The 22,595-nt window shown below is 37.1% G+C and overlaps 1 protein-coding gene and 12 gene segments (V, D, J or C); all 13 read right to left on the bottom strand.

Annotated features, from left to right (window-relative positions):
- The window catches only part of LOC117958146, a 141,947-nt gene extending 130,340 nt beyond the window's left edge, over positions 1–11,607 (bottom strand). Inside the window, exons 1-2 of the mRNA XM_034894412.1 lie at positions 11,535–11,607; positions 7,508–7,813 (exon numbers count right to left, since the gene is read on the bottom strand). Coding sequence (XP_034750303.1) covers positions 7,508–7,813; positions 11,535–11,583 — 355 coding nt within the window. The 5' untranslated portion in view covers positions 11,584–11,607. The remainder of the gene's footprint in view (positions 1–7,507; positions 7,814–11,534) is intronic.
- Positions 895–1,480, bottom strand: LOC117957895. The segment is given in 2 exon segments: positions 895–1,247; positions 1,334–1,480. Coding segments are annotated over 2 exon segments (363 nt in total).
- Positions 2,391–2,959, bottom strand: LOC117957881. The segment is given in 2 exon segments: positions 2,391–2,764; positions 2,859–2,959. Coding segments are annotated over 2 exon segments (402 nt in total).
- Positions 3,849–4,403, bottom strand: LOC117957892. The segment is given in 2 exon segments: positions 3,849–4,217; positions 4,311–4,403. Coding segments are annotated over 2 exon segments (366 nt in total).
- Positions 4,624–5,472, bottom strand: LOC117957882. The segment is given in 2 exon segments: positions 4,624–5,224; positions 5,339–5,472. Coding segments are annotated over 2 exon segments (387 nt in total).
- On the bottom strand, positions 8,798–10,192 carry LOC117957885. The segment is given in 3 exon segments: positions 8,798–8,849; positions 9,713–10,007; positions 10,097–10,192. Coding segments are annotated over 3 exon segments (372 nt in total).
- A 2,155-nt stretch (positions 11,608–13,762) lies between the features above and the next one.
- On the bottom strand, positions 13,763–14,358 carry LOC117957898. The segment is given in 2 exon segments: positions 13,763–14,183; positions 14,272–14,358. Coding segments are annotated over 2 exon segments (357 nt in total).
- Positions 14,359–14,848: 490 nt separating this feature from the next.
- On the bottom strand, positions 14,849–15,444 carry LOC117957880. The segment is given in 2 exon segments: positions 14,849–15,285; positions 15,381–15,444. Coding segments are annotated over 2 exon segments (465 nt in total).
- Positions 15,445–15,843: 399 nt separating this feature from the next.
- On the bottom strand, positions 15,844–16,544 carry LOC117957884. The segment is given in 2 exon segments: positions 15,844–16,254; positions 16,344–16,544. Coding segments are annotated over 2 exon segments (378 nt in total).
- A 733-nt stretch (positions 16,545–17,277) lies between these two features.
- LOC117958145 lies at positions 17,278–17,643 on the bottom strand. The segment is given in 1 exon segment: positions 17,278–17,643. A coding segment is annotated over 1 exon segment (366 nt).
- A 911-nt stretch (positions 17,644–18,554) lies between these two features.
- On the bottom strand, positions 18,555–19,119 carry LOC117957897. The segment is given in 2 exon segments: positions 18,555–18,898; positions 18,993–19,119. Coding segments are annotated over 2 exon segments (357 nt in total).
- A 511-nt stretch (positions 19,120–19,630) lies between these two features.
- On the bottom strand, positions 19,631–20,137 carry LOC117957901. The segment is given in 2 exon segments: positions 19,631–19,959; positions 20,054–20,137. Coding segments are annotated over 2 exon segments (348 nt in total).
- Positions 20,138–20,875: 738 nt separating this feature from the next.
- Positions 20,876–21,548, bottom strand: LOC117958469. The segment is given in 2 exon segments: positions 20,876–21,207; positions 21,305–21,548. Coding segments are annotated over 2 exon segments (375 nt in total).
- Between the last annotated feature and the right edge of the window lie 1,047 nt (positions 21,549–22,595).

The following is a 22,595-nucleotide window of genomic DNA, read 5'->3' as shown; positions in this document are numbered from 1 at the left end:
CAGCAGCAGTATCAGAGCTACAGAGAACATGTAAATGTCTTTCACTGACACAAACACACACACACACACACACAAACACACACACACACACACACACAAACACACACACACACACACACTTCACTTATTTATGAGGTTGTTATGAGGTTTATTTACATACTGATGACAGTAAATCAGCTGCCAACAGAATATTTCAATACATCAAAATGAAAATGAAATGTTCAAGTGTTTTCACATAAAGAGAACGTGAAACGTCAATCTCTGAAAGACATATGTTTGATTGTTAATAAAAAGTAAATCATGATATAAAGGAAGAGAAAGGACTGATTTATACTGAAGTGAAAAAAAACTGAATTTATTCCATCACTTAAAAGGTTATGTATAGATTCAATGATGTATCACTCATTGTTATGTCAAAGTATTTAAAATGATTGATTCTACTGTTAATGTTACATTTTATTAAGAACCTAAGACTGTTTCTCTCCTTGCTGTAACAGTGAGCTGGTGTTGAAACCATTAGTGGTCTGGGGGCTCCTCCTCTGGTGGCTTCATGTTACAAGTGTTCTTATTAATAAGTCTCTTATTGCAGGAGTTGAAACAGTTTAAATTAAGTAACCAAATCATTGTGCTGTATTGTGGCCTTTTACCAACAAGTGATCTTTGTTGTGTTGTTGTGTGTTTAATCTTAAGGAATTTTTCTCAGGAAAACAGGACGTTATTCAATGGAGAGACAAAGAGTAACGTATTATCTAACAATGAAATGTAATGTAAAATGTAGGGAACAAAAAAGAGAGTAGAAAGTAGTAATATAAAAATATAGTATTAATGTATGATATTAATATAATTTTCTTATATCATCACCAGTATTAGTCTTTATCAGCCCAGTAAGAATATGTATTATAGGATTTTGTACAGCTGCTCAACCAACTCCAGTCACTGTGGGTGTCGAGCACAATAATAAACAGCAGAATCTTCAGTCTTCAGACTGTTCATCTGCAGATACAGCTGCTGTCTGCTGTTGTCTCTGGAGATGGTAAACCGGCCTTGAACTGACTGAGAGTAGAAGATGCTTGCACTGTCATATCTGATATAGGCAACCCATTCCAGTCCTTTTCCAGGAGCCTGTCTGACCCAGTGCATGCTGTGTTCACTGAATGTGAATCCAGATGTTGTACAGGTCAATCTGTGGGATTCTCCAGGTTTTTTAACTGTTGGTTCCGATTCTGTCAGAGTTTGACCATCAACACCTGTCAAGACATGAAAAACATCACATGAATGTAGTCGTTACCCAATTCAAAAATATTTTTTAACAAATATCAGTGAAAATCTTCACCTGCCCAGCAGATAGTTAAAAGCAGCAATCCTGTCCTATAGTCCATCATGTTAAACTGTGTGTCCACTGTTCTCTGTCCTCCTCTCTGCACTCAGATAAGTAGAGGTGGAAGATATCTGAGTTTTGCATTGACTCCTCCTTTTTTTGCTTTGCCCTAACTGTACTTTGTGTTTTCACAAATCATCTCACCATATGTCTCACCATTTTGACTTTGTTTCACATTTTTACACATCACATACCTGATGTTACCTAATCCTTTTTTTACTGTATGTCACTTTATAACATTTTGACATGTTTCTTTACTCTCAAGTTTGTTCAGTGCAATGTACAAATAATGGAATTATGTAATATGTACATTATGAATTGGTTTCAGTTGATGTAGTAGGTAAATCACCTTGTTGGCTTGAGATAGGTAAACAACATCTCATATCTCCTAAAGTTAATTTTGAAAATATTGCTGTGTATCAAATGAATTAGGCTTAAGGACATATTATTAGACCAAACATTAATTTTTAAACCAAAATTCACATCAGAAATTTATAATTCTGAAGAAAATTCAGCTCTATTACATAATCACTGGTGAGGTAATGTTAAACAATTTCTAATAGTATAATTCAGTCTGTCTTGTACAGTACAGACAATGATGTATCAGACAATCACACAAATCAATATTATCTCCATCATTTTTCTACTACTCAGGTTTCTTATGTGTGTATTAGTCTTCAAGAGACCATTTTCAGTAAGTGGATTTCATGAATTAAGATCTATTTGTAACAAATATACATTTATTTAGTCAAATCAAGAAGTGAACAAGGTTGGAAAATTAAGAGCTTTTAAAAATACAGTTATGAGCCGAATCTGTCATTCACATAAATATTGTTAATCCAACAAAGAAGACACTTTTTGGAAAATGCATCCACCTGTTTAATATTATTGTAAATATTATACTAAACCAAAATACATTACTTTTACTTTTTCATTGCTAAATATGTCAGGTTCTGTCTTTACTGTAACAGTGAGCTGTTGTTGAAACCATTAGTGGTCTGAGGGCTCCTCCTCTGGTGGCTTCATGTTACAAGTGTTCAGGCTCTGAGGGGTTTTTGTTCAGGTCTACTGATGGTTTGTGTTGCTGTGGCTCTCTGGCACAGTAATACACAGCAGTGTCTTCAGGCTGCACATTCTGTCCATTTAGAGTCACTGTGTTGCTGGAAGAGACCAAGCTGATACTGAACTTGTTCTTCAGTGAATCTTTGTAGAATGTAGTGGATCCAACTGCAATTCCAATCCACTCCAGTCCTTTCCCTTCAGGCTGTCTGATCCAAGCTGTGTAGTAGCTGTTAACAGAATAAGAGACCTGACAGGTGATGGTCAGACGTTGACCTGGCTGCACAGTCACAGAGGCTGGCTGTGTCAACTGTTCCGACTTCACACCTGTGGAGGAAAATATGTTGAATCAGTGTACTAACAGTGAGCAGTCAGTGTGCTGTGATCATACTGTCAGTGTCTCTGCCTCAGTGAGACTCACAGGATCCAGCAGCCAGCAGCAGTATCAGAGCTACAGAGAACATGGTTGCTATTGAAGGTGATCTGATGGGAGCTTCTCTTCTTCTGCTGCAACTAACAGCATGATATCAAGTCTTTATAGCGGACGGTGAGGAAGTTCCCTTTGCATAGAGAAGGACACTGAAAGGCTATAAAAGAAGGGTGGACTGTCTTGTCACAAGTAAAGCTTAAAATTGTGTTTTTCCACATGATATTCATGTTTTAAAAATAATAACTAAAAGGTTGTTTTATTTATTTTATTTTACAAAACTTCAAACACAAGTCATAAGAGTTATATAAAAACAATCACATTTGCATTAAGATTAACAGAATAGTTAATGTTCCTGGGCTCAACTGAATATGAGAGAACACCAGAGCTGCAATAACACATATCTTGAATAAACAAGTTTTACTGAGACTGTTTCTCTGAATGGGTTCATGATTTAGAAATGTTATGTAACTTTCATTTTTTCGTGAATGTGAAAAGCAGAAAGCAAACTTTTAGGTTGTTGAGCTTTAGTACAGCATTCCACCTTCCTGTGTAACTGTGGCCATCGAGAACAATAATAAACAGCAGCATGATGTCAAGTCTTTATAGCAGACTGTGAGGAAGTTCACTTTGCATAGAGAAGGACAATGACAGGCTATAAAAGAAGTGTCCTGTCTCAAGTCATAGCTTGGAATTGTGTTATGAAATGTTTTTTGACACATGATGTCATTATCGCAAGCTTAAAAAAAACTTGAATTCCTTTTGTTTTTGATCTCAAATTGTCTAACAGGTCAAACATACAGTCAGACAAATAGATATATTTGTAACAGAATCGACAGAATAACAGAATATTTTCTGCTTCAACTACATCTGGGGGAGCTGCAATAAAGCCTGTCTGAATGGAGCAGTTTAGTAAAACTCTTTCTCTAAATGTGTTGATAATGTTGATCTGAAGCTTATTATGTGAATGAGAAAAGAAGAAAGCAAAGATTTGACTTGTTTTGACATGTTGAGTTTTTGTACAGCGTTGCTCCTTCCTGTGTCACTGTGGCTCTCGAGCACAATAATAAACAGCAGAATCTTCAGTCTTCAGACTGTTCATCTGCAGATACACCTGCTGTCTGCTGTTGTCTCTGGAGATGGTAAACCGGCCTTTGACTGACTGAGAGTAGTAGATGTAGCTACTAGCACTGCTGATGTAAGCGATCCATTCCAGTCCTTTTCCAGCAGCCTGTCGGATCCAAGCACTATCAATATCACCACCAAACCCAGAATATGTGCAGGTCAGTCTTTGGGATTCTTCAGGTCTTTTAACCACAGATTCAGACTCAGTCAGTGTTTGACCCTCAGTACCTACAGACATTTAAACAGCTCATTAGTTACTTTAATGCAGCCATGTTGTCTTTGTACCAGGACGTTTGTCAGAAAAACATCTCTTGTTCTTGCCTGCCCAGTTAAATGACAGGATGAGAAAAACAACCAAATAATCAGGTCTGATCATTGTTAAAGCCTGTTGTCTCTGTCCAGTCTAGAGTATGTATGTCAGTGATTTAGTGTCTGTTCTTCACTCTGCAACACATATGTAGAGATGGAAAAGATCAGAGATTTGCATTGACTCCTCCTCTTCAAACACAAACTCAACACATCTCTGGGAAATATGATTCATGTATCATTCATGATGTTGATTTATAGATTATTTTCAAGTAATTCAATTTCAATTAGATGTACTTATTTATTCTGCCCAGCGGCAATTGGTGGGCCATCAACATGCTGGATATATCATGCATACATTTCTAAATATGTTCTCAACACCTGCTGTTCACAGTCAAAAGCATAAATATTATTAACCGTCACAAACCAGCAAGTCACAAACCATGACATCAGCTGTTGCTTCCATTGTGGTCATGTATTTGTGAGGGTTATTAGAGACACTGTCATATTCTCATTAGCATCATCTGATGTTTAATTTTCTACTGCCACCTGTAGGTATTTGTGAAAACAATTTGTATGAGGTTTTTGTCAAGCCTTTCTGCTTCCTTTAACCACTGTGTGTTTTGCACAGTAATACACAGCAGAGTCCTCTGGCTTTAAGTTAGACAGTCTCAGATACACCATGCTGTTGCTGTTATCTCTGGTGACCTCTACTCGTCCCTGCACACTGCTGGCGTAATCTGTCCCACTAGCATCACTGTAAACACGACCTATCCATTCCAGTGCTTTTCCTGCAGGTTGTCTGATCCAGTGCATGCTGCAGCAGCTAAATGTGAAGCCAGATCCCCTGCAGGAGAGACTCAGAGTCTCCCCGGGCTTTTTCACTACTGAACTGGAAGGAATGGACTCCATACTCTGACCTGTACAACCTGAAGAAATAAAAGAGAGAGAAGAACCACAGAAGAAAGTGAGACGGTCATCTGGGAAGTTTTCTGGCATGTTGTCAGAGAAAAGATAAAACAGCAAGAAGCAGGAGAACTCACAGGGCAGAGAGAGAGCAACCAGCAGAAGAGTGAGTGTGTTCATCATCCTGAGGCTGGAGATGTGACATCTGATGCTCTACACAAAGTACAAGAGCAGTCAGCAGGACAGAAGTACATCGCACAGACTGAAGATTTGCATCAGGATACCATGGGGAGGGAGGGGCTCTTAAACCAGCACTTTATCATAGTTCAATCAAGGGCACTATTTTTGCACTGTTCTATTGGTTACACTTTATAATTATGGTACATTAATTGTCGTGAATTCATGCATGACTTCATGCATGAAAAAGCATAATTTCATTGTAGTACTTCACGTACAATGAATAAAATTATCTCATGAATGACCTTATGCAGGAACAATCAGTCAATTGATTAGGGTATTTAAATCATCAAGATTTCTGATTTATTAATGATGTTCGTGTATTCTTCAAAGAACTGACCAGTCACAGTATTATACATTCATTCAGACAACCTGTAGTGTTGTAATCATGGTCATATAAAACTGTTCTAAGGTTGAATTCTCTCCAATTCATCATTGGACGTGTTTTTGAGTGAAAAAGACATTACATTTAGTATATGTTGTCACAGGTAACAACCTAACCATCGCAGTGTTGTGCTAATTCTGGGAACAGGCGAATTGTCTCTTTCTAGTTGTACCCATATGGTGTGACAGACTTAGGTTAATATTTCACTAGGTCCGAGAGCTAGAGGGACGTGTTAAGTACACCCCATAAAGTTATCCGACAACCTATTTTGATACTGTATTGTATGGATTGTATGGAAGCTACAGGACATGCTTTGAATTCATAAAATTTATCTATACAGTATAGGGATAGATTAGATGGTCAGAGACTTGAGCTGTGACTTTAACTTGCCATTCAGAGACTTAAGACTTGAATTGGATTCAAGCTCAAAGACTTGAGACTTGACTTGGACTTCTAACAAATTACTTGTGAACATCTCTGCCTCCACCCCACTGATGGGAAATCCAGTCCATTGGTTTTCCTTCACTCTGTCGTCAATAGTTAGCAATAGTTAATGTTCCCAGGCTCAATTGAATAGGAGAGAACACCACAGCTACAATAACACTTGTCTGAGTTAAGCAGTTTTATTGAGACTGTTTTTCTGGATGTGTTCATGATTTTGAAACGTTATTTAAATGTCAATTTTTGTAAATGTGAAAACAGAACGCAAACTTTTGGCTTGTTGAGTTTTTGTACAGCGTTCCTCCTTCCTGTGTCACTGTGGCCATTGAGAACAATAATAAACAGCACACTTTTCAATCTGCAGATTGTTCGTCTGCAGATACAGCTTCTTTCATAATGTGAAGAGTTTTCACTGAGATCTATGAACAGACAAATTAATACAATCAATCAAGTCATAGGATAATTAAAACAGACTAAGAAAAAGTATCAAGAATCACTGTATTCGTCATTTCACTGAGTAGGTCTACTTACATTCACAGAAGAAAAAATTTTTTTTCTTATCAGTCACAGTGAATCAAATAAAATCAGGAATAAATAGTTGCGAGTAAAAGAATGACCACATTTAAAATAGAGCTAAAATCCAACATTCAGACAGCATCCATCTAATTCCATTACAAAAGCATCATAAAGTGAATGTTAGTGGCATCAACTTGACAGGTGACTAGCTGTTAAGGTGTTGGGGGGTTGGAGGTGGTAAGTGACTGTGTGAGACACAGTCCAATGATTATTTGTACTGCTTGTGGGAAGAAGCTGTTAAACATCCTGTTGGTCATAAAACTGTTGGTGATAAAACTGATGTTGTAGGACCAGCAAACGTGTCAACAATGTTTTAATTTGTTAAATATTTTTGCTTCCTTTTCATGGCTGTACAAATTGTTAATTTCAGGATTTGGTGAGGATGTGGTTCTGTACAGGGCAATCATTTTCGTCAAATCAAAACGTGTGTACATTCTGAAAACAATGTGGAAGCGTTTTTATTTTTAGATGTTCCCAAAATGTTGATTTTTGTATGATCTTCACGTACTTATGAAGACCTGTGGACACACTTTCACCACAGTAATACAGACAACTTATCAACAGTATGGCAAGAAAGTGATACTGAAAAAACGGAATGTCAGTGGTCGTGCAAAAAAAAAGAGGAAGTAGTTTTTGTATGACTCTCCTATTATCGTCTCTCACTGTGTCTCTCGGGCACAGTAATAGACTGCTGTGTCCTCGGTCTTCAGACTGTTCATCTGCAGATAGACTTTACTGCTGGAGTCATCTCTGGAGATGTTGAATCTCCCCTGGACTGACTGGGAGTAATAGATAGGAGAACTAGCTGTGCTTATGAAAGCGATCCACTCCAGTCCTTTTCCAGGAGCCTGTCTCACCCAGCTCATTTCGTAGCTGCTGAGTGTGAATCCAGATGTTGTACAGGTCAATCCGTGGGATTCTCCAGGTCTTTTAATCGCTGGTTCAGATTCTGTCAGAGTCTGACCATCAACACCTGTCAAGTGGATAAAAAACATCAAGTTGAATAAGCTGATGACACAAATAAAAGCTATGTTACATTAAGATCAGTAAGAGTCTTCACCTGCCCAGCATAGAGTTAAAAGCAGCAGTCCTGTCCTATAGTCCATCATGTTAAACTGTGTGTCCACTGTTCTCTGTCCTCCTCTCTGTAGTCAGATAAGTAGAGGTGGAAGATATCTGAGTTTTGCATTGACTCCCCCTAACAGGGAGGAAACATCTGGATTGGAGGTATTTGATGAAACTTGGAAATGAATATGCAAGAGTCAACCCTCCAAATCAGCTGTTTTAATGTTTGTCTGACATGTTTTAGCTTCAGTAAAATGTTTATCAATATTTCAACCTGAACCATGTATGTATTCTAATATACACAAATGACATCTGACACATTAACAACGTTGAAATAAATTTATTAAATTATGATTATTTATTTTATCAAGGCTCTGGTTCTCCTTAGTCACTTTGAACAGAATAGGCCGCACATGAGAGCACTCACAATAAGATAAATAAACTACATTTTGGTCTATTCACCAACATTAAAGCCATTTCTGAAAATGCTTTATTATCATCTCACTTTGACATAATAACATGTATGGTTTTTACTTATGATTATGACTTTGTGCAATACTGTTTACATGTAGTTAGTTATCAGATGTTACATGGAAACAGGAAAATGTGTTTCTCATCTTTTCTAGGCCTCACAACATGATTTATAGCGTTCATTGAATTCCACATACATGCATTTTATTAACTCATCAGAGAGTGCTGTCTTTAATGTTCACATTTAGAACGTGTCTGTGTGTGTGTGTGGTTAAGTCGTACTGGCTGCTGGGTATTTGTGCAGGTCTGTTGGTTGTTTGTATCACTGTGGGCCGACGTGCACAGTAATACACAGTTGTGTCCTCAGGCTGCACATTCTGTCCTTTTAGAGACACTTTTAGAGGAGAAGTGTCTCTGCTGTAGCTGAACTTGTTCTTCAGAGCATTATTTTGGTAAAAACCTCCTCCACCCCACTGATGGGAAATCCAGTCCATTGGTTTCCCTTCCCTCTGTCTGATCCATCCTCTTGCATAGCTGTTATCAGTCAGAGAATAACCAGAGACCTGACAGCTGAGGGTCAGAGACTGTCCAGGCTGCACAACCATTGAGTCTGTCTGGATGAGATCAATACTGTTCACACCTGTAGAAACACAAATCAAAATTATCTCCATCATTCATCTGACTATTCAGTGTTTCTAATGTGTGTATTAGTGTGAGTCCACTGAAAGCTCCTCACAGGATCCAGCAGCCAGCATCAGTATCAGAGCTACAGAGAACATGTTGATGTTGAAGCTGAACTGATGTGAGCTCTTCTGTCTTTACTGACACACACACACTTCACTTCTTTATGAGGCTACACTCTAGAAGGCTGATTTACATACCAATGACAGTGAATCAACTGACTGAAGTATATATGAATGAGTAAAAATTAGGATGAAATGTTCAGGTGTTCTCACATAAAGAGACGGTGAAACCTGAATCTCGGACAAACACATGGTTGATTGTTGATGAAAAGTAAATAATGATATTATGGAAGAGAAAGGATAGATTTATACTGTAGTTAAATCAGGGAATTTATTCCATCACTTGAAAGGTTATATATGCATTCAATGATGTATCACTGATTGTTTTGTCACATTATTGAAATTGATTGATTGTACTGTTAATGTAACATTTTATTAAGAACCTAAGACTGTTTCTCTCTTTAATGTAGCAGTGAGCTGGTGTTGAAACCATTAGTGGTCTGAGGGCTCCTCCTCTGGTGGCTTCATGTTACAAGTATTCAGGCTCTGAGGGGTTTTTGTTCAGGTCTACTGATGGTTTGTGTTACTGTGACTCTCTGGCACAGTAATACACAGCAGTGTCTTCAAGCTGCACATTCTGTCCATTTAGAGTCACTGTGTTGCTGGACGTCTCTAAGTCGATACTGAACTTGTTCTTCAGGGAATCTTTGTAGTGTGAACCTCCAGTATATTTCATTCCAATCCACTCCAGTCCTTTCCCTGCAGGCTGTCTGATCCAAGCTGTGTAGTAGCTGCTGAGAGAATAAGAGACCTGACAGGTGATGGTCAGACGTTGACCTGGCTGCACAGTCACAGAGACTGGCTGTGTCAACTGTTCACACTTCACACCTGTTAAAAGAGAAAATGTTTTGTAACAAATTATCAAGTTAAAACGCAAAAGAAGAACTGTTGACTTTAACAAATCCAGAGAGACTCACATCCAGCTGCCAACAGCAGCAGCAGAGCTACAGAGAACATGGTTTATGTTGAAACTGACGTGCTGTGAACTCCACTGACAGCCTGATGTGATGTTTTTATAGCTGAGAAACAAGGACAGTCACTGAGTTTGCATAAAATCAAACAGAGGAAGCAACGTTGGTCTAACTGGAGAATAGAAGACTCTGTTCAGTGTTATCGTTAAACTTTATGGCATTAAAATATCAATATTGTCTCCACATGCTGTATAGTCTAGACATTTCTCTGCAGTTACAGCAGAACAATAATTCCTTAATGACTATATTGTTATTATATTATTGTGGATTATCAGTTTATATGAAACAGTTATCTCCATACACAATACAAGTAAATTAACTTTTTTATGTAAACGCTAACGTAAAATGCTGTCCTCACTGATCTTCACTTTCAGCTGTTTTTCCTAAGAAATGATTTTAATGAAATTACAGCATGTGAAGGAAAGACTGACACTTTTTAATTTACTTACTGATTTTTATTACAGTGCAATATGAATCATTTCAGAGTTTAAGTATCAGTCAATTAAGATCAATGACAACAGCAGATCTGAGTTTCTCCTCTTAGTAATAGAGGAGAGAGAAACTAGACACTGACTGAATATTTTATAAAAGAAACATTAATATTATTCTTTTTCTCATAGATTCCACACCATTTCATTTAGATACATTATTGCGTGTTATTTTGTAGAAATGTAAAGTATTTGTAGTAGTTGAATTTCAGCAACAAGATTGTTGGGCTGTCTTCGGGCCTTGTATTAATGAGTGATCACTATTGTGTTTTTAATGTGGTTTCAAGTTTGTGTATAATGCAGGAAGGATTATTAGTTTATAATAAAAGCAAATGTGAAAACAAAATTACAGAATATAAAACCACTTAACATGAAAACAACTAAAATGTAATAGGAAATGTTTAAATACATGCATTTTGTGAAAAATATTTCAAAATCTTGCACTACCAGCCTGAAAAAATGAATACTGTAGGATTTTGTACAGCTGCTTAACCAACTCCAGTCACTGTGGCTGTCGAGCACAATAATAAACAGCAGAATCTTCAGTCTTCAGACTGTTCATCTGCAGATACAGCTGCTGTCTGCTGTTGTCTCTGGAGACGGTAAACCGGCCTTGAACTGACTGAGAGTAGTATTTGCTACCACCACCATCAGTGGCGATCCACTCCAGTCCTTTTCCAGGAGCCTGTCTGATCCAGGCTATCCAGTAGCTGCTGAGTGTAAATCCAGATGTTGTACAGGTCAATCTGTGGGTTTCTCCGGGTTTTTAACTGTTGGTTCTGATTCTGTCAGAGTCTGACATTCGACACCTGTCAAATAAAGAAAATAATCATTTATTTTCAATTTTGGCAATGTTTTAAAGACAACTTCAAATCAAGACCAGTGAATATCTTCACCTGCCCAGCAGAGAGTTAAAAGCAGCAGTCCTGTCCTACAGTCCATCATGTTAAACTGTGTGTCCACTGTTCTCTGTCCTCCTCTCTGCACTCAGATAAGTAGAGGTGGAAGATATCTGAGTTTTGCATCGACTCCTCCTTTTTAAGCTTTCTCCTCACTGTATTTTGTGTTTTCACAAATCATCTCACTACACTACGTTTAGACTTTGTTTCACATTTTTAACCTGATGTTACCCAGTTCTTTAGTTTTATTTATTTTTACTGTAAGTCACTTTGTAACATTTGAAAATGTTTATTTATTCTCACTTATGTCCAATGCAAATTAAAACTAATGGAATAATGTTATTTTTCATGTATAAAACAAAACTAAAGTATTAAAAATGCTTTCAGTTTTTGTAGTACTGAAACATTTTAGTAAATCACCTTGTTGTCTTGAGATAGGTAAACAACATCTCATGTCTCCTAAAGTTAATTTTGATTAAAGTGCTGTTTTTAATATGAATAAAGCTTATGTACCATATTATTAGACCAAACATGGGTTTTTAAACTGGCAAAACACAGAGCACAAATCTAAACCTTTGAAGAACATTCAGCTGTATTTCTACATAATCACAGAGGAAAATAATGTTAAATGAGTTCTAATAGTATAATTCAGTATGTCTTGTGGGAGTACAGACAATGATGGATCAATGATTGAAAGCAACAAGTATTTAAACTGGGGCTGTCAAAATGCTTTAACTATAATAAAGAGTTAAAGCAAACACTTTTAACACCACCAGTTGGTTCTGATTCAAGATTAATGCAAACACGTTTTGGGATTTGGGCCTTGGGACACTCTTTAGTTTTGGGAAACCAGGAAGCGATGCACAGTAATGTTGTGGGTGGCTAGCAGAAACAACCCTTGAGCAGAAATGGATAAAGAAAAGAGTTTTGGATGACAAGTTCAGTTTCAAAGCCCATTTTATGTTATAAAAGAGAAACTGACTTTTTGAGGATTAATTTATACTGTACTGTAAATAAGTCACCATTTAAAAAAAAAATCTAAAAACTGTTTCATCCTTTACTGTAACAGTGAGCTGGTGTTGAAACCATCAGTGGTCTGAGGGCTCCTCCTCTGGTGGCTTCATGTTACAAGTGTTCAGGCTCTGAGGGGGTTTTGTTCAGGTCTACTGATGAGGCACTGTAAGAGTCTTAATTTGATACTGAACTTGTTCTTCAGTATATCGTTGTTATTTGGTCGATGCAACACCACCATGTACAATCACTCCAGTCCTCTCCCTGCATGCTGTCTGATCCAAGCTGTGTAGTAGATGCTACCTGCATTTATTTTTCATATGGTTACTGCCCGTTCTTGCTGCAAATATAAACAAAGTGACACGAGCCAGAATCAGTTTTGCAAAAGAATTTTAACATTTTCATTGTTTGCAGCTGTTGAAAGAAACATACATACAGAGAAACTTGGAGACTTTTAGAGGAAAACAGCTGCTCAAAAACTGAAACGTGACAAAATGTAAAAAGTAAGACAAGTTCCTTACTGCAGGAGTTGAAGTAGTTTAATTTAAGCCTCATGTTGTTCTCAGGTCAAATTGACCCGTTTTCCTATATCAGTGTTCTTTTTAATAACTCAAAATAACATGATTGATTCCACACAACGCTCTTTGGCAAGTACACATCTCTACTTTCGTTCATTTTGGGTTGTCTTATTCAAATTTAAAGCATTGGAAAAAATAGATGGTTTTTAAATAGTGTTGAGTAAAAGTTGACGTATTCCAGTCCGTGATTATCCATCAACGTACATTCCTTTAATTTTGGTCTAAATAATTCCTAATTCCTGCTTTTTAAAATCAAACATCAGGTGTAATTTCCTAAAAACAAGGTTTATTGAATATAAATTCCAAAAATAACTGCAAAACTAAAGTTAATAAGTTAGTGTTACGTTGTGTTAAACATCAAAAGTGTTTAAAAAAATTGATTGAACAGATTGAACATTGATCAAAAAGTGTCAACAACAGGGTTGATTTTCAATTTAGACGGGAAGACAACACAAGGGTCAAGCAGATCATTGTGATTTTTTTTGCACTTTTACCAACAAGTGATCTTTACTGTGTTTTCCTGTGTTTTATGTTGGGTAAAAATATTTCTCGTTATATAATGAAGAGACAAAGGGTAGGTTATTATATGAAAATTATATCTAAGGTAACATTTATTTATTAATATTAAAAATACAATGTACAAAATAAATTAAATAAATATTACGTTCATATATCATCTTCATTATTTGGTTTCATCAGCCACAGAAAAATTACTGTAGGATTTTGTACAGCTGCTCAATTAAGTCGAGTCACTGTGGGTCTCGAGCACAATGATAAACAGCAGAATCTTCAGTCTTCAGACTGTTCATCTGCAGATACAGCTGCTCTCTGCTGTCGTCTCTGGAGATGGTAAACCGGCCTCGAACTGACTGAGAGTAGTAAATGTTAGTACTGTGGATGCTTGCAATCCACTCCAGTCCTTTTCCGGGAGCCTGTCTGATCCAGGCCATATAGTAACTACTAAATGACAATCCAGATGTTGTACAGGTCAATCTGTGGGAATCTCCAGGTTTTTTAGTCGCTGGTTCAGATTCTGTCAAAGTCTGACCATCAACACCTGTCAAGATATAAAACAAAAACATCACATGAATTTAGTTGTTACACAATTCCAAACTATGTTTATGAAGATTAGGGAAAATCTTCACCTGCACAGCAGAGAGTTAAAAGCAGCAGTCCTGTCCTATAGTCCATCATGTTAAACTGTGTGTCCACTGTTCTCTGTCCTCCTCTCTGCTGTCAGATAAGTAGAGGTGGAAGATATCTGAGTTTTGCATCAACTCCCCCTCACAGGGAGGAAACATCTGGACTGGAAACAAAAAAAAGTGTATCAATATTAACACCGCAACCATGTATGTATTCAAATGTACATAAATGACATCTGACACATTAACATACAACGTTTAATTATGATAAATCTTGTTATCAAAGTTTTGTTTTCTCATGAGTCACTTTGAACAGAATAGCACTGAGAGAGTTCACAATAAAATAAACATAGTACAGTTTTAGTTCTCATCAACAACATTAAAAGCATTTCTGAAAATGCTTTATTATTATCTCACTTTGTCATTATAACATGTATGGTCTGTACTTATGAACAGGATTTTGTATAATAATGTTTACATGCAGTTAGTTATCATATGTTACATGGAAACAGGAAAACGTTTTACTCATCTTTTACAGGCTTTAAAACAAGATTTATAACACATATTGAATTCCATAAACATTAATTGTATTAAATTAGAGAGCGCTGTCTTTATTAATGTTCACATTTAGAAAAAGTGTGTGTGTGGTTGAGTCGTGCTGGTTGCTGGGTATTTTTGCTGGTCTCTTGGTGGTTTGTATCACTGTGGGCCGACATACACAGTAATACACAGCTGTGTCCTCAGGCTGCACATTCTGTCCTTTTAGAGACACTGTAAGAGCAGAAGTGTCTCTGCTGTAGCTGAACTTGTTCTTCAGAGCGTTATTTTGGTAAAGGCTTCCTCCACCCCACTGATGGGAAATCCAATCCATTGGTTTTCCTTCCCTCTGTCTGATCCAACCTGTTGCATAGCTGTTATCAGTCAGAGAATAACCTGAGACCTGACAGCTGAGGGTCAGAGACTGTCCAGGCTGCACAACCATTGAGTCTGTCTGGATGAGATCAATACTGTTCACACCTGTGGAAACACAAATCAACATTATCTCATCATTCATCTGATTATTCAGTGTTTCTAATGTGTGTGTTAGTGTGAATCCACTGAAAGCTCTTCACAGGATCCAGCAGCCAGCAGCAGCATCAGAGCTACAGAGAACATGTTGATGTTGAAGCTGAACTGATGTGAGCTCTTCTGTCTCTCACTGACACACACACACTTCACTTCTTTATGAGGCTACACTCCAGGAGGCTGATTTACATTCCAATGACTCAGCTGACTGAAGTATGAATGAATGAATCAAAATTAAGATGAAATGTTCAGGTGTTCCTACATAATGAGAAGGTGAAACATGAATCTCTGAAAAACATACTTTTTGATTGTTAATGAAAAGTAAATAAAGATATGATGGAAGAGAAAAGATTGATTTATACTGAGGTTCAATCACTGAATTTATTCCATCACTTAAAAGGTTATATATACATTCAATGATGTATCACTGATTGTCAGAGTATTAAATTGATTGACTGTACTGTTAATGTTACATATTATTAAGAACCTTGGACTGTTTCACGCCTTGCCGTAACAGTGAGCTGGTGTTGAAACCATTAGTGGTCGGAGGGCTCCTCCTCTGGTGGCTTCATGTTACAAGTGTTCAGGCTCTGAGGGGTTTTTTTTCAGGTCTACTGATGGTTTGTGTTACTGTGGCTCTCCTGGCACAGTAATACACAGCAGTGTCTTCAGGCTGCACATTCTGTCCAATTAGAGTCACTGTGTTGCTGGAAGAGTCCAGGTTTACACTGAACTTGTTCGTCAGTGTATCTTTGACGTCTGTGTCGCTACTGATCCACTCCAGTCCTTTCCCGGCAGGCTGTCTGATCCAAGCTGTGTAGTAGCTGCTGAGAGAATAAGAGACCTGACAGGTGATGGTCAGACGTTGACCTGGCTGCACAGTCACAGAGGCTGGCTGTGTCAACTGTTCACACTTCACACCTATTAAAGACAAACAATTGGTGTGATAAATGATCAAGGTATACTGAAAAAGAAGAAATGTTGACTTTGACAAATCCAGAGAGACTCACATCCAGCTGCCAACAGCAGCAGCAGAGCTATAGAGAACATGGTTTATGTTGAGACTGACGTTCTGTGAGCTTCTGATCCTCTTTAACCTCCACTGACAGTGTCATGTGAAGTCTTTATAACTGGGTCACCAGGAAGATTCATGAGTTTGCATAGAATCAAATATATAGCATGTGATTGTGTGTTGGTCTGGAGCTAAAAAGAAAAAAGGCCCTTCCATCACTGCTTGCAGCTTTAGTGTTATTATAATGATTACAATCCTTATGCTTATCGTTATTTATATTATTAGTAGTAGTAGTAGTATTTACAGAATAAAAACACCTCAGTGTCCCAAGATAAGCTGCTGTGGTTCAGCTATGACTCGGGAATAAACTTATGATGGTTTATTTTGCAAACTCTGGTATTCTTTTTTATTAACAAATTAAATTAATATCTGGAGCAGATTCTTTTTTATCAATGTCCTTTTAAATGTTTCTTCTACCAATTGTCAAGGCCTTGATTACAAATGAATATGCATTACAAAACAAAACATAACTGTTTATATACAGTATAGATACATATTTGTGACATATATGTGTTTCCTGGTATAATAATAAACATTTCCACCAGTTTAAATAATGCATTACTTTTTTTGCAATGAATTGTTTTTTTTTTTATTTAAAGGTATGTTGAAGTTCCATTTATATCAAACTGTTTAATTTACTTTTTTTTTTAAATAAGAAAAAATGAATTTCTATTAAGATTTCTCTTAACATCCTTAAAATGAGTATTATATTAGTAGAAGTTTTGATCATGGTAAATGAAAACTCATTGCCAAAATTAGTAGTCTAATGCATTACATGTGAAAAAATAAAATTAAAAAAAGTACTACTTCATTTAATGTTATCAGTTAAGGAAATAGAGGAAGTTTTTGTATGACTCTCCTATTATCATCTCTCACTGTGGCTGTCGGGCACAGTAATACACTGCAGTGTCCTCGGTCTTCAGACTGTTCATCTGCAGATAGACTTTACTGCTGGAGTCATCTCTGGAGATGGTGAATCTCCCCTGGACTGACTGGGAGTAATAGATTGGAGTACTAGATGTGTGTACGAGCGCTATCCACTCCAGTCCTTTCCCAGGAGCCTGTCTGATCCAGTTCCAAACTGAGCTACTGAAGCTAAATCCAGATGTTGAGCAGGTGAGTCTGTGGGATTCTCCAGGCTTTCTAACAGCTGGTTCAGACTCTGTTATGGTCTGACCTTCAGCCCCCGCCAAAAGAAACACAGTAACCACCAAGAGCGTTAGCTTTCTGCAAGCCATGTTCACCGTGTTCTTCTGTTTTTGCAATCCATGAATCCCTCTTTAAATATGATGTCAACTGGATCCCTGTGAGAATTTGTTTATAGTTAGCTCCTCCTACATTACAGTCTGCTCAAATTCAAGAACACAGCACAACATAAAACATAATTTAAACATTTTGACAAGTTTTAAACAGTGATTAAACACATTTGAACCTCCATCCAACAACTGCTGAGAACAATAAAAAATGTGATTAATAAAAAATGTGTTTTCTTCTAATTGACTGACTCATGTCAGTTACATACTCTAATGGCTTTATTTCTGTTGACTTTTAAATTATTGGTAAAAATCTAAAACTGTATAATTATTTTTTGTAGATTATAACATTTAAAAAAAAATCATCTGAAAATAATATCAAATCATTGATTTATGTGTTTGTGTGTATTTTGTTACAGCAAACAACACAAAGTGGAAGCAAGATAATCTAAATGAATACATGAGCTGGAATTCTTTTTTAGACTTTTTAAAGGTTTCTGTGTTCAAATTGGGACTATTTGAAGCCAGATATACAGATAAACTTGAAGCATCCAGAGGAAATGAATCACTTCGTAACTGAAACCTGTCTGACAATATATAAAAAACTGATTTCTACAGTGCAGACAAAAAATAAGTATCACAATGAAAATTAAATTTAAAAATGTATAAAACATGGATAGTTAAGTGAGGCTACAGCTTAAAAAAAAGTTTGAACATCCGTTTATTTCAATCTGCAGTATTTAGGGCATATTGTCATTTTAACCCCAACTCCAAACTTCTGCTAACTGAAAGACATACTTATACTCTCAGCTTATAAAATTGGCAAAACCATTTGAATACACAAATACTGTACATCGTTATTTGAAGTGTTTGGTGTAACTGTTAGTGACGTATGCTGTAGGATTTTTGTACAGCTGCTCAACCAACTCCAGTCACTGTGGGTGTCGAGCACAATAATAAACAGCAGAATCTTCAGTCTTCAGACTGTTCATCTGCAGATACAGCTGCTGTCTGCTGTTGTCTCTGGAGATGGTAAACCGGCCTTGAACCAACTGAGAGTAGTAGACGCTAGTAATATCAATAGTAGCAACCCACTCCAGTCCTTTTCCAGGAGCCTGTCTGATCCAGGCCATCAAGTAGCCACTGATTGTTAATCCAGAGGCTGTACAGGTCAATCTGTGGGATTCTCCAGGTCTTTTAACGGCTGGTTCAGATTCTCTCAGAGTCTGACCATCAACACCTGGCAAACCAAAAAATAAAGGCATGTCAAGCATTACTTTAAGTTTGAAGCACAAATGAAAACGTGTCAATTTAAGACCAGTGAAAATCTTCACCTGCCCAGCAGATAGTTAAAAGCAGCAGTCCTGTCCTGTAGTCCATCATGTTAAACTGTGTGTCCACTGTTCTCTGTCCTCCTCTCTGCACTCAGATAAGTAGAGGTGGAAGATATCTGAGTTTTGCATTGACTCCTCCTCTCAGGGATGAACTGGAACTGACTTTGATCTCAGTTACTGTTTGGTAAAACTGGAAAATGTTACTGTACATGAGACATTCCTTCAGTATACTTTGTACAATAGGCTGACAAACACATTATATATTATATATATATATATATATATATATATATATATATATATATATATATATATATATATATATATATATTAGCACCACCTGCATCACGTGAAGACTTTGACTTTGGTAAAATAATTCACGACATGAATTCACATGAATATTGTGAGTCAGACAGAGAAGATACATTTTGTAAAACATCTTCACTGTACATTGAATGTTGAAATGTTTGTATATTACAATACGCTTTGTTGTATCTCTTTAGCTTTTTTATTGCTAAATATGTACCGTATGTTTTTCTCCTTGCTGTAACAGTAAGCTGGTGTTGAAACCATCAGTGGTCTGAGGGCTCCTCCTCTGGTGGCTTCATGTTACAAGTGTTCAGGCTCTGAGGGTTTTTGTTCAGGTCTACTGGTGGTTTGTGTTACTGTGGCTCTCTGGCACAGTAATACACAGCAGTGTCTTCAGGCTGCACATTCTGTCCATTTAGAGTCACTGTCTTACTGGAAGTCTCTAAGTCGATACTGAATTTGTTTTTCAGGGAATCTTTGTAGTATGAAGCTCCCGTATGTTTCATTCCAATCCACTCCAGTCCTTTCCCTGCAGGCTGTCTGATCCAAGCTGTGTTGTAGCTGCTAAGAGAATAAGAGACCTGACAGGTGATAGTCAGACGTTGACCTGGCTGCACAGTCACAGAGGCTGGCTGTGTCAACTGTTCACACTTCACACCTGTGGAGGAAAACATGAGTGAACCAGTGCACTAACAGTGAGCAGTCAGTGTGCTGTGATCATTCTGTCAGTGCTCTGCCTCAGTGAGACTCACAGGATCCAGCAGCCAGCAGCAGTATCAGAGCTACAGAGAACATGGTTGCTATTGATGGTGATCTGATGGGAGCCTCTCTTCTTCTGCTGCAACTAACAGCATGATATCAAGTCTTTATAGCAGACTGTGAGGAAGATCACTTTGCATAGAGTAGGATAGTGATAGGCTATTAAAGAAGGATGCATTGTCCTGTCACAAATAAAGCTTAAAAATGTGTTTGGACACATGAAAGCATATATTCATGGTTTCAAAACAATAACTTAAAATCAATTATAAAGAAGGACACAGGCCGTGAAGAAGAATTAACTGTCCTGTCACAAGTGGTCAATTACTGGAATTTTGTTGTGAACATTTATTCTTGAAAAATAAGAAATAAGGTATATTTATTATTTTAATAAATAAATAAGGCCTACCATAAAAGCTCATTAAGTCAACTGTTTTCACCCTCCTAGAGGAAGACTTATTCAAGTCTTACAATCAGTTTAGTTCTGAAAAACATTGTTTGTTTTTTTTGTTTAATTTGTATTTGTTTAATCTTTATTTGGCTATAACAATTTCTTCTTTTAATAGTCAAAATATAACATAAAATCCTTTGCACCTGCCTTACAAAATAACAGATAGTAATATTAATAACCAGTACATGATTGTAGAAAAGCACATGTTGGTAGAAACCATGAAAAAGAGGAAGTCGCAAACCACAACCACAGCTGGTGCTTTCACATTGTGTTTTTTCTCTCTGTGTGTGTGTAGGTTGGATGCCATACTGGTTTGTCTCAACATGTGTTGCAAAAGAAGTTGTTTGAGGTTTTTGTAAAACCTCTCTGCTTACAATAAACAGTGTGCGACACTAGCGCAGTAATACACAGCAGAGTCCTCTAGTTTTAGGTTGGACAGTCTCAGATACACCATGCTGTTGCTATTATCTCTGGTGATTTCTATACGTCCTTGCACACTGCTTGCATACTGTGTTTTACTGGCATCATAGTAAATAAGCCCCATCCATTCCAGTGTTTTTCCTGCAGGTTGTCTGATCCAGTGCATTCCACTATTGCCGAAATCAAATCCAGTTCCCCTGCATGAAAGACTGATGGCCTCCTCAGGCTTTTTCAACACTGAAATGGAGGGAATGGACTCCAGAGCCTGGCCATTTAAACCTGCCAAATCACCAGAAGTGAAGAGGGACAAGTGAGAAAAAAAAGGAATAAAGGCAAGTATGCTTTCTAAAATGTTTTGCAGCATGAAGTAACTTACTGGGCAGACAGAGCGCTGTCAGCAGAACACACAGTTTGTCCATCATCTTAAGACTGAAGATTTGTACTGATACACACTAACCATAATTCAGTGGGAGGACAGTAGTAGGCCTATACCCTCTGAAAACCCTAGATTTGCATTGGGATATGTAAGGGAGGGGCTATAATGATCGGAAAATCTCATTCAAATACAAGAGAAAAGTGGCCTGTGTTACAAAGCCATTTTTTAAAGCACCGGTGTCACTGAAAAACTGATTCTTTTGCAACAATAAGAATACAATAAGAATGCAAAGTCCGACTGTAAATACAATTTTTTTTTCTTCTTCTGTTGTAGTACATCCTTGTTTGTTCTTGTTTCAACAAGCTCATCAGGCATGTAAGAAAGGATTTCAACCAGGGAGTCGGTAGACAAAAACTACAGTAACACTTAAGAAACGTCCTAATCAATCCAACAGTACCACTTTGATCTTACCAAATAATTAGTAAATCAACCAGTATACTGTTTAACAAAAATCTCTCAACAGAAATTGAACATTTCTGAAATGGCTTTGTGCAACTGAGTCATTTGGGACAAAGTGTCTTTAACTGGCCAATGCCTATTCAACACTTCACTCTTAAAATGTATTCCAAGCATTAGCAAGATGAACGAGTAAAATGACCCTTTCATAAACAATGCTTTTACAAAAGAGGTCGGTACATACATAGCATTAGAAATATGATCCATCTGTATGTAGTTTACATGTATGAACAGGATTAGAATGCAGTTATGTAAAAAGATTTGAAAAGTGATTTAACGGCATTTTCTGGCATTCTGCTTGGGATTTCAGATAATGCTGATCCTGTTCATATACAGTACATATAAGCAGATAAATATAATGTTGTTGTTGTTGTTGTTGGTGGTGTTGCTGTTGTTGTTATTGGGTGATCAAATGGCTCATGTGCTCATTTATTTCATTCATGGGCTTCTCATGCAATGCAACAAACAATTTAGCTTCAACTGTGATCATTGCTTGTAGATTAAGAATATCTTCTTTCACTTGCACTTCTTTTATTTTTTCCCAATGCATGGTTTTAAAAGGCTGATGATGTATATTCTCATATGAAAAGACAGTGAACAAGCATTCCACTACTGCAATTCCTTTATTAATAATCAGATAACAAAACTGCATTAATTTAGAATAATATCAAATCAATTCCATTCAATTTAATCAGAACTTCTAAAGGGACAATGATCTTATTTTTCTTACACATGTAAATACATGTATAATGCATATGTGGATTGCCATATGATT

This window comes from Etheostoma cragini, chromosome 15, assembly GCF_013103735.1.
Source record: "Etheostoma cragini isolate CJK2018 chromosome 15, CSU_Ecrag_1.0, whole genome shotgun sequence".
In the NCBI taxonomy this organism is placed as follows: Eukaryota; Metazoa; Chordata; class Actinopteri; order Perciformes; family Percidae; genus Etheostoma; species Etheostoma cragini.
Note: the sequence above shows the minus strand (reverse complement) of the source record. Positions and strands in the feature narration are given on the sequence as shown.